Here is an 18,252-nt window from a genome sequence, read left to right on the forward strand (position 1 = left end):
GGTCACTAGAGGCCGATTTAGAAAATGTAAGCAGATGCTCTTGTCCTCAGCGTCTCCCAGTTACACGCCCAGGCGGTCTCTCAGAGAATTATTTAATAGAATTATACACTTTGGGCTCAGATGCTTCCAACCACAAAAGTGGGAGCACATCCATGAGCACCAGTCTTCCCTCCATAGAATCAGTACACATCAGACTTTTTTCTTTGGCTCCCATCCTGTGGGTCCAATCAAGCCTGGGCACATCTGACAGAATCCCAGGGCCGTTTGCCTCCTAGCCTCAGTGTCTCCCGTGTGGCTACAGCTTGAGTTCACTGGGCATCGGCTCCCCTCTCAGGCCAGCCAGCAAGTTGTTAGCTGCCAACAAGGACATGGTGTTTCGGGTTCTATGGGTGGCACTGCCAATGTGGGGCAGGATCACTGGAAAGGAGAGGAAGAAAGGGAAATGAGGAGGGTGATTCAGGAGCCTTAACTCGGGCCCTTTTTTCATGGCTAGGATGTGCCAATAAAAAGATTTGCCTTCCCTCCTCTCACTAAGCACTCTTATTTCCCCAGGGCTACCGAAACCCAGACGCAAGGGTGACAAGAATTACATATCCTGAACACAAGAATGTCAGGGCTAGAAGGAGTCTTGGAGCCTGTCTAGACGCAGCCCTTCAAATATCAGATGGTGAAACTAGGTGACGCCCTGGGCTTCTGATCTCCCGAAATAACTAGATGAAAGGCTGGACAGCGCAGCTGCTTCTGGCCCCACTGCAGAACCAGTGAGGTCACTCGTCCCTAAAGCACACCTTTCAAAAGCAGTACCCAGGGCACCGAGCTAAAGGCCCAGGGCTTGGGGGGATGGGAGATTTCCCAGCTCCAGGCAACAGCCTGGCCATCACAGCCAATGTTCCTCTCAGACGGGCACGAGGGCGGGGATGGTAGAGCTTCCAAGGGCTCCAATAATGGGAGCATTCACTGTGGGGAAGGCAGCTACGGCCCTTCTCTTTGGTTTTCCCTTCCAGAATGTAAGTAAAGGACAGGGACTGGCCCAGACAACCTGAGGCCCCTTCCACTCAGTTATATATTAGTCTGGAGGCAGAAACCACGTCAGCTAGCTGAACAGAGAGACCGTAATATAAAGAACTGTTAACGGTAACTGAGGAGTCTAAAGAGGAATGCTAAGTAAGTGGTTCTCACAGTGCTCCCCGGCCAAGGGGCAGCAGCAGCGTGCGAGACATTAGGAGCATATTCTCAGGCCTCATCCCTGAGGCAGAAGCATGGGGGGAGGGCACTGTGTGTTTGATCAGTCCCTCCAGGTGACCGATGAACAAAAAAGTTTGAGAACCACTGCACTAAGGTGTCACGGGATGAGATGCCAGACGCATCTACCTCCCCGGGGGCTAGGGGACAGGGAAAAGGGTATGACTTAAAACTTAGCCTGAGAAAGGGCGTTTGGAGCTGCAACTCCCACCTCTGGCGGCTGTTGCTTGTGTCTCTGGGGGCACAGTGCTTAACCCAAGTGTTGGGAGAACTGCAAGCCGGCTTCACAAGCCGTGGCGGGAAGGAACCGGGGCCGGGTGAAGTGTTGCTGGTAAAGCGCAGTTCTTACCGCAGTTTTTCAGGGTCAGGAGAGGGTGGTTTGTAGGCAGTGGTTCTGGGGTTGTCACATCCAGTCCAGCAGCTGCAATCTGACCACTGGCCAGGGCCTGGTACAGGTCGTCCTGGTCCACCACTTCTCCCCTGAGAATTACAGTGATGTGGGTGCCCCAAAGCTCCCTCTACCCAGGTCGCCTTTAGGGCAGAACCACCCAGAGAATGAATTTTCCCATCAACCTGGCACTTGGCACTAACTTTCAAAGCAGTAAGCCTTATAGTATACTTACTTATAGTTTGTACAGCAATACAGAGAACCCCAGCCTGCCACTTTCGAGCTGTGTGACCTTGGGCAAGTGTCTCAAATTCTCTGTGCCTCAGGGTCCTCCTCTGTATGATAGGGAGAATACTACCTAACTCCCAGGAGTGCTAGGAGGATCAAAGCTTACTTACACGCACCACTACATGAACGGGACCCAGAGCCTGCATGTGTGTTGGGATCCCGACCACCGGCTGACAAGCACTGCAGCAAGTGTCAGGCACCTGCCCAACTGCAGGCAGAGACCTGAGGATACACCCAACTACATCCATCCAAGTGAGCAGACATCCTTCCCATCAATGAACCACTGGAGTAGAGGTCTGGTTTGCTAAAGACTTCACATTGTGCACTCAACGATACTCGTGCAGCAGTAACCCAGTGCCCTGAAGTACTGGGTACGTGACGGAGGCAACGACACTGTTGGCATCAGTGCGAGCCCTGTGTTCCTGCATGTTCACTCCACCCCAAAGGCACCCCCTTTGCAGCTAAACGTCAGTAACTACAGGCACCTCTGGGGTGGATGAGCCCTTGGAGTCCCCTCCCATTGCCCATCTTTGCCTCCAAATTGATTTAAGTGGGTTCAAAGGGCACTACCTAAGAAGAGGTTGGAGTGGCAGAGAGGGAAGGTCTGCCCCCATTACATGCTCAGTGGCCTAAAGGCACCCTGGGGACATTTTGAGGACCCAAGACAACCTGGGTTTTGGGTCTGTCTGCCCAGGAGCATGAGGGTTCAAGCTGTCATTGACTCACACAGACAGACCCAGGCTCAGCACCATGAAGGTCGGCCTCCAAAGGGCTGTAAAGAACATTAAGGCCACCCCTTTGTGGTTAGAGGTACAGGGTTACCTGGTAACTTGCTGCCACGGTGCCTTCACTTCCTGAGCAAGGCCAAGGGTACTGCTGGGAACCAGACAGGCCAGGCCCTGCTCTGAGCACCTGGGACATGCTCTGGGGCCTTTACTGTATTTCTGAGTTGTCTGGTTGATTGGTTTATCAAGGGCAGTAAGCTCAGCCTGAGTCTCACTGACAGCCCATGGGGAAGAAAAACCTCAGGTCACAGCAACAGGGACAGCCCCTCTCTAGGCTTGCCTGGTGACCCAGGATACCTGCTGATGTTGACAAACACGGCCGTTTTCTTCATCTGCTGGAAGAAGTCCTTGTTGCAGAGCCCCCTGGTTTCAGGTGTTAAGGAGCAGGCCACGACGATGAAATCAGACTCAGCGGCCAGCTGCTGGGTGGACACTGGGGGAGGGCAGGGCTCCATCAGGTGCTGTGTCCCAGGTTAGGGGCAGCAAGAGGGTGGGAACCTTGACCATTCCTCCCTCCGCCCATAATGGAAACTCCCAAGATGCTTCCTGAAGGTCTTGTCTCTACCTGGAGAACTCTAATAACCACACAAAGTCAACAGACACTCATGGGATCCTGGTGTGTTACATCATTCAGCCAGCCCCCTGCTCTAAAGGTGGGGAAACTGAGGCCAGAGAGGGGCAGGAGCTTATTCAAGGTCACACAATGGGATCTGGACCACTCTGGCTTTCACCACCTTCAAGGCCCAATGTGCCAAGGGGGTGGAGTGGCTGAAATCCAGCCTGCCCTCCGCTCAACACGCTGTGCGCCTGCCAGGGAGCTGGATCCACCCGGACACAAGGCTGGCGGGTAAGCGCTCACCAGTTTATTAAGGCAACTGCGTCAAAGTTCCCAGCAATTCCTTATATGTGTCACCATCCCTGCTGCTCTGTTTGTACATGGACAATGGTGATAAAAGACCCTGCAAGACAGGAGACCTGGAGTCCCTCTGGCATTGAGGGTACTGTGTGGCCTGGGTGAGGCCCTTTGCTCCCTGAATGGGCCTCTGCGTGCAGGGGCAGGGAGGTCAGACAACACCTAAGGCACACCACAGACACCATGGAGCTCCTGCAGCCTGCCCCAAAGTGCTGCCGTTACAGCAAACACGGAGAACCATCCAGCCCAGCACAGGTGGGGTTCCTGTGGAAATCGAGGTTTTACTTACCAAACTCTGCCTGGAATTCCTCTGCTTCCTGAGGCCTGGGCTGGCGCCCTGTGTAAAGCAATCTCTGGACACCGAATGGTTTCAGACACCGAGCAATGGCCTGGCCTGGAGGCAAGGAGTCAGAGTCAGCGCTTGTTCCCAGTCCCTCAGAGGGCAGGGCAGCGCCCAGCAGCTCCAGAGAGCGGGAGCCCCTGGGGGAAGGGTGGGCGTGGGGAGGCCCTTCCCAACATTAACCACTCCTGCCACACTGTACCCAGCCCCCTGCCAGCCCACACTGCCCTCAGGGGTCTGTCTGATAGTCCTTCAGGGATCTGAAGGCAGCACCACAGCTCCTGTGTGGCTGTGACTGACTTGTGCCGTCCTCACACGGTGCTGGCCATCTTGAGGGCCATCTGCTAGCCTTCCCTGAGCACTGGATCTGGCAGCCCAGCAGAGGTCTGAGCACACGGTCCCCTTCCTCCTTCTGGACCCTCTGCTTATGGTGGTGCACCCACAGACCCCACCCGACTTTCTGGTGGCGCTGCCCAACTGCCAACTCACCCCGACCCTGACCCTTTGCACACACACTGCTGCCGGGACAGGCTTGGGCAGCTGGATTTTCAGACGCAGAGCACGTCCCAAAGCTGCTGGCTTCTTCCAAGCAGCCCTCTAGTGTGGGAGGCAGGGCTGCTAGCTGGCCGGACAATTTATGCACCCCTCCCGTCCTCACCCTCACCTCTGCACCAGGCAGGGTGCCAGAGAGCCACCGGCCTATGCCAGGCTTCTCCAGCGCTGGGGGCCACTGGAAGAAAAGTAGCTCTGCCCCGCCTCAGAATCACAGGTAAGCTCTGTCCGCTGGGAATTAAGGCTTTAGGAGTCAGATGCCTTCCAGAACCCAGGCCTGGGGCAGCATGGGCTCTCCCACAGTAAACCCCTCCTAAAAGTCCCGACCCTGCAGCCGTCATTGCTTTCATCTGTCCTGTATGCAGCTATAATCATAAAGAACCCTGGCTCTTACAACTTGCTTCTATCACCTAATGAGTTCTTACGGAACTCCTTATTTTATTTTTTGGCCTGTGTTTTACGATGCTGTGTCTTCTCGCTAGAGGTGTCCCTACTGCACCCAGGTACGGTGACTCTTTCCAAAGGATTGTCAGCATCTGGACACGGGTGCCAGAGACTCAAACCAAGACGTGAGAGCCAGGGTGCCAATCTGGGTAGATGGGAGCCTCACCTATGCGCCCCAGCCCGATGATGCCAACGGTGCTCTGTGTGAGGCCGTAGCCACACATCCACAGGGGCTTCCACGAGGTCCAGCCGCCGCTGCAGGGAGAGAGAGGGACGGGTTAGAGGCTCTGGTCTCAGGCAAAGATGAGGGCCGCTACGCAGACCCCGTGGTGCAAGGGACAGGCCCAGCCCTCCAGTCAAGGATTGAGAGGAGCATGCGTTACCCCTACAGCCACTGGGTGTTGCCGATAAGCAGCGTGACTGACTCTTCCTTTAAACCCACTGGGGACACAGAGTCCGAAGGCTGGAAGGGGCCTTACAGGTTCTCCCCCCATTTTGCAGACGGGAAAACTGAGACAAGAAAGGGCAATCTATGTGAGGTCACACAGCCAGGGAAGAGCAGCAGGTTGCAAACTCAGGATGTAGGATTCCAAAAACAGTATTCTCAGTGCTCCAGGGAAGCCACAGGCCCACCCCTGTTGCCTTGGGTGGACAGGGGAATAGAGCCTGTCTTGAGTCACCTCCAATGAAGGGACCAACTCCCTCGACAGAAGGGTGAGAGTGTCTAGTCAGCCCCATGCAGCCTCTGTCCCTGCCACATCCCCACCTCAAATCCCCTCTCCCAGTACACATTCTCTGAGAGCCTGCATCTGCACACCTCCTGGCCTTTGCTCAAGCCAGTCCCCGCATCTGGAGTACCTTTCCCAACTCTGGATGTACAGACCCACATCTCTGATCTGAAACCCTCAGGCCAGAATTTTTAAATTTTCAGATTTTAGGAAGGTGTTAAGGTACATATGCTGTATTCTACATAACACCCTCAACAGCATCTGGGGTGGCACCCGTATCAAGCACATTGGTGTATCTGCAGCGAAATGAAACAACCTTCAGTTTCCAGAGCCTTTTGGATTCCCACATGATGGTGCACAGGGCCCTCTAAGGGCTCAGGAGGACGCCCACCAGCTACCACTTCCACGCAGCCTCCCCTGATCCACGGTCCTCCCCCACAATTTCCCTTCACACCCTGTTTATTTCAGCTCTGCTGTGCATTTTAGTATTGTGCCTGAGTCTGTCCCCCCTCATTAGTTGGGGCACAGCCGGGGACAGGATCACCTCTGGTCCAGGGTGACACTGGGTGCTCAAGTACTAGCTGCTGAGCAGAGTCGACTTCCCTGCCAAGTGTTCACTCACTTCTTCACCTCCTCGATGGCCTCAGGCAACCGGCGACAGGTGGTGAGCAGCAGGGAGACGGCGAGTTCGGCCGTGGCATCTGTCAGGACATCTGGGGTGTAGCCCACACGGATCCCACTACGAATCAAAGATTTGGCGGTAACGCTGGCCTCAAGCACCTTCACCAATTTCTACTGCTGGGACATTGCCGTGATACAGCTTTGTTCCCTCTTTGCGCTGCCTGTCAGGAAGCTCAGAGCTGTAAGTGAGCACTCAGGAATGGCCAGCCCTCATTCCCATCTTGATTATCTCCCATTTTGAGAAGGATATAAGATGGAAGATCGGGGTCCAAAGTCTGGAGCCAGTAACTACTTAACTTTTCTGAACTTCCTCATCTAAAGAGGGAAATAATAATACTTGCCTTTTCTACTTGAAGGGGTTGTTGTGGGGGTCAAAAAAAAGAATGAATGTGAAAGGGTGTCACCTGGACATTGTTACCCACTGCTTCTGACTGCTCGGCCTTACCTTAACTGATGTGTGCACACATGAGCAGATTTTATCATCAGCTACCTTATGTTTTCACTGAATGGTCAAAGAATATGAAGAAATAAATACTCAGCTCCTCTTTTTCCCTCTCTGGTAGTCACCCCTCACTCCGGGCCCTGCTTCCAGAGCCCAAGCCGCATTTACCGCTTCTTGATTTCATCCAAAGCCAAGTGGTTGACACCCACGGACATTGTGCTGATGACTTTGAGATTGGCTCCTGTTGGGCAGAAAAAGCATTGTTTGTATCTTTTCTCGTGGGATTCAAGGCCCTCCTACATACTACAGACAGGTCCAGAAAAGGCAGGGCCCTGCTCAAGGTCATAAAGCAAGGCTGAACAGAGCTGGACGAGGGCCCCAGGCCCTGGCTCTCCTCCACACCATGGTCTTTGCCCTCCTAAGGCCTCCCTCTGGGGACTCACCACCAGGAGAGAGGGGCAAAGTGTGTGCCATATGGAACTGCGCACAACTGCTCCCTCTGGCCCAGGTCTGCAGTGAATGCCCTCAGAGCTCAGAGAGGTCACTGAAGACCTGCTCGGGAACCAGCAGCAGTAGGCTGATATGTCCACCAGGGCCAAGACACCCTTGGAACCCTCCCCGGGCCTGCCCAGTGCACACACCTGCGGCATCCAGGAGCTTCTTGTCTATGTGGTCAGAGAGGAGGCAGAGCAGGCCATGGGCCCCGGCCACGCCCCGTTCCAGGTCCTTGCTGGGGATGGGCTCATCGGAATCCCACTGCTCCACCTCACAGCTGAAGGCAAAGGAAAGACCGCTCAGAAGTGCGGGAGCCCCGCAGGTGTCCCCAGGCCCCCAAAGCCCCTCCAGCCCCCTGCAGACCCCTCTCAGAGTGGGAAACATTGTCTTCTGCTTGCTCTGGCCTCAAGCTGCCTGGGGCTGGCTGAGGCGAGTCAAGGTCAGGCGTGGGTGGCCTCAGAACTGTCCTGAGGGTGAAGGGCTGTCACAGACCACAGCTCTCTGACAAGGACTGAAAGGGGCCTAAAGTGAAAGGAGAAAGTCACGGGGACGGCTCTCAGCTCAACACAAGGAAGCGCTTTCTTACCCCTACAGGAGGCCTCACAGGTAGTGAGCTCCCAGGCCTGGGCTGCCTATTGTTGGGAAGGCCAGTGGGGGGAAGTCAGATGGGGCTTGATTTCCCTGTCCAGTTGCACATCCTGTCCTATGAGTCCATGAAATGAAAAACTCTTGTTCTTGACTTTGTACTTGGACAAGATCAAAGCAGTTCAACATGGAGGAGTTTCAGGGGGCACTTCCATGGTGGCTGGTGGGCACGGGGCATGTTTCCCCGTGGTGCTGCCCAACCTCCCAGCCCTTGATATTTAATTCTGTGCAGCCAACACATACGGAGCATCTACATGCGCAAGACACAGAGCTGCGGGCACTTCCCAGAATTCCCCGCTGCGGCACCTCCACGCCTAAGCCCCAGGCACAGGCTTCCTTTCACCCTCCTTTGATGGTGGCACAGCGCTATAGCAGTGTGAGCTGCTGCCACTAGTGCCCTTGTTGTTTTTGCCCTCCCCTCTTCCCCCCTCAATGCTTGGTACATCGCAAGTCCTCAGCAAAGGTTTTATTGCATTGAATGAAATGAACAAATCTCATTTTCCCCTTGCACTGGTCTCTGAGGCTGGGTTCCACCTTCTCCCTGCCTGATATGGGCAGTGCAAACCTGCATAATGCAGGGCTCAGACTGCAGCTGACAGAGCAAAAGTTCACATCCCAGCTGTGCCACACACAGTCATTGGGGAAGGCACTTAACCTGACCCAGTTTTCTCTGTAAAGTGGGAATTACTGTACCGACTTCACAGTACTGAAGGATTAAGAGTTTACGTATATGAAGCACCTGGCAAGGCTGACCTGCAGGGTTCAATTTAAGAAATGCTACCAGAGGCCCCCTGCCAACTGTCCAAAGGGACCAGGTAATCCAGTGACTGCTAAGGTCCCTGACCTGGCCAAGTGACCACAGAGGGTAAAAGATTAACAGCCTGTCCCTTGTGTCATGGGCCGTCTTCCCTCTCCCCAGGGCCATGGCTGGGGAGGGCTCCAGCCCTTTCCCCCACCCACACTGCAAGGGCCAGGGGAGCTGCGGGTCCCAGCGTCACTGCAACGGGCCTGGAGAAAGCTGGGCCCCAGAGAACTTTCTCTAAGCTTCCCCAAACTCCAAGACCGTCCTGGCCAGGCACAGGTTGGAAAGTTCGGCCAAGGCCCAAGCGCAGGATCCCGGATCTGACGCCACGGACCGCGCCGTCCGCCCCACCAAAAATAACTAACTGGGCCTCGGGAGGCCTACCCCGACCCGCCCGGAGACGCTGAGTCAGCCAGCGTACTGGGTGCCCGAGGTCCCGGAGCGGCGCCTGGGGCTCTGCAGCCCCTTCCCGCGACGCCACCCGCAGAACTCGCGCCCGGAGGGGGAGGACTCGGCGCGCGGAGCGGTGCAGGGACGCGGGGCTCTTACTCTGCGGCCCGGGCGAGCGCGGCGCTGCCCTCGGTGGGGATCCTGCGCGTCACAAACACCTTCATAAGTCGCACAGGCCTCATTCACCTTCCAGACGCCGGATACTGAGCCGGACCCCGCGGGCGGAAGCAGTCTGGGAAGGGGGCGTGTCCTCGGGAAGGCCGGGCCCGGAGCAGGAGGGGCGGGGAGGCGGGGGCAGAGTGGGGGCGTGTGGGGTTGCAGCTGTGCAGTGAGCGAGTGGCACCGACGGTGTGTCTGTGTGGGGGTAACTGGGGCTCCGCGTGTACGCCTTGTGCCTGTGTGTGTGTGTGTGTGTGTGTGTGTGTGTGTGTGTGATATCAAGCCTTAATGAAACTGAGACTGGTTCTGGGGCTGGTGCCAGGCTCGTATCCTTGGCCTGCTACCTCTGAGTACACACTGCCCCAGAGCATCAGGACCGGCAGGCGTGGCTTGGGGGTTGCATTGGGTAAAAGGGCATCCAGGAGAGAGTCCTGTGTGAATGTGTGTGGATGCCTATAAAGGTGCCTACTGCGCTGGGGGAGGGGGCTGCAGTCAAGGACCATCCCCATTCCCAGGGCCTGAGTGCATTGACCATCTTCTCTAGGTCTGTCTCTTCATGGTCACACTGTTCCAGGCAGGGGTCTTTGGTCACACAGACTGAGCTCTGAGCCTGGCCTATTGTGCATACAGAGGAGCCTGGATGAGGGCGGTATGAATCCCAGAATGACCTCTTTAATACTTGGTGCAGTTCCCCATAGGAAGCCCACAGTTGTGAGAGGGAGTTTGATTGGTTGTGGGCCACCCAGTTTGCTGAACACTTGCTGACTGGCTGGAGGCAGGTCATGCATAGGGCCAGGGCCAAGATGCTGGAGACATGTGGGGTCATGGTCAGACCCCGGGTTTGCAGTCAGGTGGACTGGGTCTGAATCCCAGCTCTGCCACTTAACAAGCTGTGTGATCTTGGTCGGTTCACATCCTCTTCCTAAGCCTCAGTTTCTTCAGCTACAAGATGGGGTTATTAGAACTTACCTTTAAGGGTTGTTGTGATTATTAAGCAAGCAACATTTGCATGGGCCCTGGGCCATGTTAGGTATTTACCAAGCACCAAGGCCATGAAGGAAAGAGTTGAGGAGTTCAGGCTCAGGAGCCAGACTGCCTGGGTTTAAATCACAGCTCTGCCACCCACTAAGGACAAGTTGTTAAACTTCTGCATGCCTCAGTTTCCTCATCTGTAAAATGGGGACAATAGTGATACCTCCCTCACAGCTTGTTGAGAGGATGACTATATATAGTACTTACAACAGCAGGTATGTTGGGCTGCACTGCAGGCTTGCAAGCCTTGTAGTTGTCCAGCCTCGAGACCCAAGAAAGAGCCTGGAGACAGTGACGAAGACATCAGTGGCTTATTGGACAGGGATCGTACACAAAGGGTCCTGGAGCAACACCCCACCATGCAGATGGCGGGCAGGATATGGCAGCAGTCTTTACTGCCCGAGGGAGAAGGAGGCTACCATTTATAGGGGGAATTGATGTCAGGTGGGCTCATCAGTTACCAGGGACTAATTAAGCCCTGTAATTAAGAGGATTGGATAGTCATGTGAGTGAAGCAGGGACTAGTAGAGCAGGGGATATACAGAGAGCAACAGAACAGCCATCTTGAATGGACTAACCATACAAGGTAACACACATCGTAGGTGCTTGATAAATAGTAACACATCCAAGGAAGCACATACCCCAGGGATAGCAGCTGGTCAGAGATGCAGATGCTGAAGCAAGACTCAGTACAAGTGGGAGGGGCCCAGACCTGTCCCTGAGCTCTGCCGGCTTCATCTCTGCCAGAGCCTGTTCAGGTACTTGCTCCCAGGCTTGGGAGCACCTAGAAAGCAAAAGCCCTACCTGGTGGTCTCTTCTCTGAGGATTTTATCTGAATCCATTCAGCCCCATCAAAGCCCAGCTAGGAAAGAGAGACAGGCACAGAGACGTGACATCTCCAGCCTGGGGTCACACAGCAAGTCGCTGGAGGGGCCAGAGCTGGCTCTTTGGGCCACCTGGGTCCCTGGCCAGTGCTCTGTCCTGCCTTCTCTCCCTGTAACACATTAATAAATGTCTTACCCACAGACCGCTATCTGCACTGCTAGGACACCTTAGGGACGATTTCTGAAATACCTCAACTATTGACGCAACAAGGTGTTTTTCTGTCCCCAGACCAGGGCTTCTGGGGACAGCACAGCCCAGTGGCTCCATCCTGTTAATCAGTGGTGACACCTGGGCCCAGCTCCTCCCCCACATAAGGACAGGCAAGGACACTGGGCAAGCCTGTCCACCAGGGGCAGGAGGGGGTGTGACACATCAATGGGCCCCCTCCCCCAAGGCAAAGCACCCAGATGGTGCTCAGTAGTGCTACTAGATGGTGGCCATGGAGCCAGAGGATGGAGCCAGCTGAGAGCCCTTGAGGAGGATCAGGGGAAGTGGTTGGGAGAGGAAGGATCCAAACTGGAGAGGGATCAGAGGCCTGACCTGGGCTTCACTGGTAAAACAAATTAATAAGCAGCTGAGATTTATGGAGCTCTTAGTAAGTTCCAGGCAATGGCAGCCTGGGAGACCCCTGGGTGACTGACTGAGGGTCAGGGCCACAGCTCCAGCAGGGGGATGGAAATTTGGAACATGCAAAAATTCAAAATGACAGTAAGAAAGGAAGTTTCTGTAGAACTGTTATAAATTCTCTTTTGCATTTAAATCTTGAATCTATTTGGAACATTTTGTGTATACAGTTTGAGGCGGGGGGTTCTCCTTAATGTTTTTCCAAATGGTTAACCAGTTATTCAAGTACTATTTTTAAATAAGTATCTTTTTTAGTTTTGGAATAGATAATAAATGCACAAGATACAAATTCCCAAAGGTACACAAGGGTATAAGGTGAAAATCGCCACTCCTACCCTGCCCCCCACCACTCAGATCCTCTCCCCAGAAGCAGTCACATCTTTCCAGAGATGTTTAATATATATAATAAAGTGCATATAGTTTTCACATAAATGGTAGCACATACACTCTGCATCACCCCATTTTTTTTCACTCAGCAGTGTATCCTGGAGATCACGGCACATCCTTGCACACAGAGGTACCTCATTCTTTTTATGGATGCAGAGTATTTCACTGTAGGAGTGAACCACAAATGATGAACAGTCCCCTACTAATGGACATTTAGGATGTTTCCCATCTTTACTATTACAATGCCACAACAAAGAGCCTTTCACAAATGTCATTTTGTGCGTGGGTAAATACATCTGTAAGATAAATTCCTAGAAGCAGAAGTGTTGGGTCAAAAAATATGTGCACTGTAAAATTTTGATAGATATTGATAAAATGCTTTTCAGAGAAGTTGTTCAATTTACACTCCTATCAGTAATGTATGAAAGCATCTATTTCTCCTGTGTATTTTTGTTTTTAATGATATCTTATTGTAATTTTAATTTACAGTTCTCTTTTGAGCCAAGTTGAGCACTTTTCATACGTTTCAGAACCATTTCCTTCTATAACCTATGGATATCCTTTGCCTATTCAGATGATCTTTGTCTTAATGATTTGTAGGTACTATTCATACAATAAGTATGAATACAATACATACATACAATTCATACAATATTCATACAATATTAGCCCTTTGTAATATGGGTTGCAAATATGGTCTTTCCCTGAGTTTGCTGTCATATTTTTTTTTTAATAAATTTATTTATTTATTTAGGCTGCGTTGGGTCTTCGTTGCTGCACGCGGGCTTTCTCTAGTTGCGGCAAGCGGGGGCTACTCTTCATTGCAGTGTGTGGGCTTCTCATTGCGGTGGCTTCTCTTGTTGCAGAGCACAGGCTCTGGCACGCGGGCTGCAGTAGTTGTGGCACGTGGGCTGCAGTAGTTGTGGCTCGTGGGCTCCAGAGCGCAGGCTCAGTAGTTGTGGTGCACGGGCTTAGCTGCTCTGTGGCATGTGGGATCTTCCCGGACCAGGGATCGAACCCGTGCCCCCTGCATTGGCAGGCGGATTCTTAACCACTGCGCCACCAGGGAAGCCCTTGTCTTATGGTTTTGTTAATTATTTTTAATGCAGACATTTTTTATTCTTATGGCTTCTAGGTTTTGTCATACAGAGTGTATCATAGTGCATCTACTGCTGCATAATAAATTATCCCAAAACATAGTGGCTTAAAGCAACAGCAATCCTTCCACTATTCTCTCTGAAGTTGGCTGGGCTCGGCAAGAGGGTCTCATTCAGGCTCCTTCATGCCGTGTAGTCGGATGGTGGTTGGGTTCCAGGCAGCTGAAGGCTTCCTCACTCAAGTGTCTGGTTGTCAAGGCTGGCCATCAGCTGGGCCCTCTGCTGGGCTGCTGGCCTGGACACCTACACAGGCCCCCTGCCTGTGGCCTGGACTGCCTCACAGCCTGGAGCCTGGGCCATTCCAAGAGACAGAACGGGAAGCTCTCAGGCTCTTAAGGCCTCAGCCTGGAAATGGTGTGCATCACTTCTGCCATATTCTATTGGTTCCACAGTCACTAAGCCCAGATTCCAGGAGAGGACAGAGACACCACCTCTTGATGGAAAGAGTATGGAAGAGTTCGGGGGGAGGGAGAATGTTTTAACATCGCTTTTTCATGTAAAAAGCCTTTCTCACATTGGGTTTCATTTTTAAAATATCATTCTTTCTAGGCCTGGTACCTTTATGGTTTAATTATTTACTGAAATTTTGATCCCTATATTTTTAAAGATAGCAAGTTGTTCAACACCTTTTATGAAACAATCCACCTTTTTCTCACTGTCGTATACTAAATGTGGGTCTTTTAGGGTCTATTTCTTTTTTTTTTTTTTTCGGTACACGGGCCTCTCACTGTTGTGGCCTCTCCCGTTGCGGAGCACAGGCTCCGGACGCGCAGGCTTAGCGGCCATGGCTCATGGGCGCAGCCGCTCCGCGGCACGTGGGATCTTCCCAGACCGGGGCACGAACCCGTGTCCCCTGCATCGGCAGGCGGACTCTCAACCACTGCGCCACCAGGGAAGTCCTAGGGTCTATTTCTAAACCTGATCTCCTGTTCTGTCAAGTCACATATGACTGGTCATCTGTGAGATAGTAAAGGGGTGCTGTTGGAAGCCGCTAGGTTCGTGGTCATTTGTTATGTGGCCTCGTACAAGAGGGTAGGTGAGGACACACCTGAGGGCCTCTTTAGAAGCATAAAGTTAGGTACTTGTGGCTTATGTCATTTCCAAGGCTCTGTGAGAACAAGGCTGGCTCAGAAGATCTGCCTTGGCCACAAACTGGTGGCATCAGGCAAAGCACTTCTGTTTGATCCTTGGTTTCCAAACCATAGAACGGGGACAATTATTCCCTGTCATGGTGGTTGGTATGCGCTGAGCCCAGGGCCGGGGCCTTGGGGGTGCTCAGGAAATGTGGACAGAATGGACTTGCACCCTCACTCTTTTGGGGAGAAAATGGCCCAGCCATGTCCATGCTGGGCACTGCCTGTCTCCCTGTCCCCTCTGGCTTCACTCCCCACAGCGTGGCACTTGCCCCTGCAGCCCCTGCCCTGCTCCAGGCCCTGGACCCCTCCTGTCCTTGATCAGGGGGTTCAGAGAGCTCAGGGATCTTGGATTAGGTCTGCTTGGCCCTTGGGCCTCTGTTCTGGTCATCTGGCTTCTGCCCGATCTCTGAGACTTCTAGAGTCTGGAACCTTAAGGGTTGGGCCAACCCCATAGTCTTCCTGAGCCCTGACCAGCTGACCTGGGGGCCTGCCGCCCTCTCTTCTCCACTGTTCCCCTCAGCCCTGGTTAAAGCCCAGCCTTGCTCCTCTGGGCTGGGGTCCCACCGTAGCACCCTGGGTCTGACCTTGTAACCTAGCCCTCCCCACAGCCACTCAGGCATAGAGTGACTCAGCTCGGCATGCATCCCAGAGACACCTGAAGATCAAACAGGCCGGGGACAGCTGCAGGCTGGGAGGCAGGGAGAGCATGGCTGCCTCGTGGGCCGTAGTGAAGGGCTGCAAGAGGCAGCATATAGAAGAGTGCCCACCCGTACTGGGCACTGTGCAGTGTCCACAAATGCTGGTCAGTCTCTCAGAATTATGTGCCACCCGGCTGTTCATTCAACAAATGATTAGTAATAACATTATTCCAACATGCTATAAGAGCTAACATTTACTGAGCACCAGCTGTGTGTCCGTGGCTATCCTTTACATGTATTGTCTCATTTAATTTTCACAGCAACCCTCTCTGGTGGGTGTTGTCATTATTCCCATTTTGCAGATGAGGAAACAGGCTCAGAATTGTTAAGAAACTTGCCCAAGTTCTCACAGCTAATAAGTGGCTGAGCTGATATTTAAATCTAAGTATGAATGACTGTGGGTTGTGCTCTTAGCTCCTCTGTTCCCCATTCAGCAGGTGAGAAAAGATAGAGAAATGGAGTTCCTGATCTTGAGAAAAGTTCAAGTTTCAAGGTGCTGCAAGGAGGCAGAGTAACTAACTTCGTAGAAGCCAAAGAAAGCTTCTCTTAGGAGCAGACTTTGCACTGGGCCCTGAATCGTGGGGAGGATTTGGGGAGGCAGTCGGGAGACAAAGGGAGGGCACCACAGTCACTGGCTGGCTATAGCAGGAGCAAAGGTCCTGAGGTGGGAAGCATGGGCCCAAAAGGGGAGCTGCAAGCTGTTCTGGGCAGCTGGCGCATGCAGGGAGGGGCTGGGGCAGGCTAAGCTTGGCCCTCAAGCATGAGGACGGTGGGAATCGTGGATGGGGCTGAGCAGGGGAGAGCTGCTCTGAGCTGCATCCCCAGCCAGAGTCCAGGCCTTGACCACTGTCTTCTCTGCTGCCCCCTATTGGTACCCACACCCCCACCAGCACCAAGCCCCCTAAACTCCTACTGGAGACACAGCAGGAAAGTATTGATACTTGGTGACTTGAGATTGGTCTCAACTGCCGGCCTGGCCTAAAGCCTCAGAGCACCTGACAGGTCAGGACCCCTCACTCTGCAGGTGGGTTAGGAGCAGGAAAAACTCCTTCCCGCTCCCTACACTGACCCCTCTGAAGCCCTCTCCTTTCTTCAGGAGCCTAGGGTCCCCTCCCTTCTCAGGAAAAGGCTAATATCAGTCATGCACGCTCTAGTAAAAGGAACCCAGTTTCTGTGGGTACCCACATCTCATTCTGGGCTCCAAACTAGCTTCATCTGAAATGGAAATTTCATTGCAATGTCTTGATTACATCATAAATCAGTTACAAACCTTTTCCAACGAGGCTATCACTCCAAACCCAGAAAAGGCAAAGGCGATTCAACTGCCCAAACCAGAGGCTGTGCAAACAGGACCTTGAGTGGGACATGGAAATAAAAGCAGGGCTCCTATGAGCCTTGACAAGATACTGCCCCTCTCTGGGCCCTGATTCCTCATTCAATGAGGTTGAACTAGAGCAGGGATCAGCAAACTTTTTCTGCAAAGGGCCCGACAGTAAATATTTTAGTCTTCATGGGCCATATAGTCGCTGTTGCACTACTCAGCTCTGCCATTATAGCCCGAAAGCAGCCACAGACAATACATAAGTGAACGGGCATGGCTGTTTTGGTACAACTTTATGTATGGACATTGAAATTTGAAGAACATGTAATTTTCATGTGTCATGAAATTCCTAGATTTCTTTTTTTGAGCAAGAGCCAGTCTTGCATGGGCATCACGCAAAAACATAAGTGGTCAGTTTGGGCCAACGGCTATGGGTCACCCCCAGGCGCCTGGCTGGAGCAGAGCTTCTCACTTTAACGTGCATACAAATTACTTGGGGATCTTGTTAAAATGCAGATTCTGATTCAGTAGACTTGGGGCAGACCTGAGAATCTGCATTTCCTGTAAGCTCCCAAGTGATGCTGATGCTGTTTGTCCACAGAGCACACTGTGAACAAGGGGCCAGGGAATGTTCCAGCTCAGCCACTCTGAGATCCTAAGTGATGCTTTGATTACAGATCCTGCTGTTCACTGACGAAATGCTAACTCAGAGGTCTGGACACAAGCAGGCCCCGGTGTTTTCTGTACAGCCTTCACCTCTGTCCTGGTTTTTCTTGCTTTATTTCCTTATTTTTTGTGTTTCTTCTCTCTCACCTTCTGCCACTAGAACATAAGCTTCTTGAGAGCAGGGACTTTGTTGCTTTGTTTGCCACTGTCGTCCTACATCTTGCACATGGCAGGTGTTCAGAAAGTATTTGTTGAAGAAATGAATGAATGACGCAGGCAGTGCCTGGTTGGCCTCTCTTATTGCTCATCCCCGCTGGGACTTTGTCGTTCTATCACCACCTAGTGGGCACTTTTGTGTACTGCAGGGCGGGGGAGAAAAATGCTCTACATGTATGACTGACCCAGGCAGGAGGTAGAGGAGGCCGCTGAGGGCAGAGAACTGCCCCTTCGGATGCCCCTGTTATCTGTGTTCTTGTCTGCTGGCACAGAGCTCCTTGGAGGAGAGTCCTCCTGGAGGAGGTGGCATTTGAGCTGAACAATGAAAGCAATAAGATTGGGAATGGTGGGAACGAGACGGAGGAATGGCATTCCTGGTAGGAGCAGCATGAGCAGAGGCCTGGGTGCTGGAAAGCGTGGGCGTGTGCCAAAGGGAAGAGAAGTACAAGCAGCTGAGATGGGCAGTGGAAGGTGAGGCCAGATAATGACATAGGAGGAGGGGAAGAGGCCCCAAGGAAAAGGAACTTCCACTTAGTGTTTGATCGGTGCCAGGCACTTCACACGCACAAGGTCATTTAACCCCTGCAAAGGCCAGTGAGGCAGATTTTAGGACCCCCCATTTTACAGATAAGGAAACTGACGCACAGATTGGTGAAGTGACTTGTCCAAGGTCACACAGCTGACAAAGGGCAAAACTGGATTTGAATTGAGCTCATCTGATTCTCTCCTCCCTGATGGGAGTACTTGCCCCTGGTTTGTGCATGAAGGGGGTGCAT

The 18,252-nt window shown here is 52.8% G+C and overlaps 1 protein-coding gene across 3 annotated transcripts in view; it reads right to left on the bottom strand.

Moving 5' to 3' along the window:
• Positions 1–9,430, bottom strand: part of GRHPR (glyoxylate and hydroxypyruvate reductase) — a 26,956-nt gene extending 17,526 nt beyond the window's left edge. For 2 of the 3 annotated variants that reach the window (XM_060154823.1, XM_060154822.1), the window contains exons 1-8: positions 9,295–9,430; positions 7,445–7,575; positions 6,972–7,044; positions 6,303–6,419; positions 5,119–5,207; positions 3,906–4,010; positions 3,001–3,136; positions 1,592–1,722 (exon numbers count right to left, since the gene is read on the bottom strand). In XM_060154823.1, coding sequence (XP_060010806.1) covers positions 1,592–1,722; positions 3,001–3,136; positions 3,906–4,010; positions 5,119–5,207; positions 6,303–6,419; positions 6,972–7,044; positions 7,445–7,575; positions 9,295–9,377 — 865 coding nt within the window. In that variant the 5' untranslated portion in view covers positions 9,378–9,430. Of the gene's footprint in view, positions 1–78; positions 418–1,591; positions 1,723–3,000; positions 3,137–3,905; positions 4,011–5,118; positions 5,208–6,302; positions 6,420–6,971; positions 7,045–7,444; positions 7,576–9,294 lie in introns of those variants that run through there. The other variant, XM_060154821.1, reaches the window with a different exon arrangement.
• Between the last annotated feature and the right edge of the window lie 8,822 nt (positions 9,431–18,252).

Source organism: Lagenorhynchus albirostris, chromosome 7, assembly GCF_949774975.1.
Source record: "Lagenorhynchus albirostris chromosome 7, mLagAlb1.1, whole genome shotgun sequence".
Classification (NCBI taxonomy): domain Eukaryota; kingdom Metazoa; phylum Chordata; class Mammalia; order Artiodactyla; family Delphinidae; genus Lagenorhynchus; species Lagenorhynchus albirostris.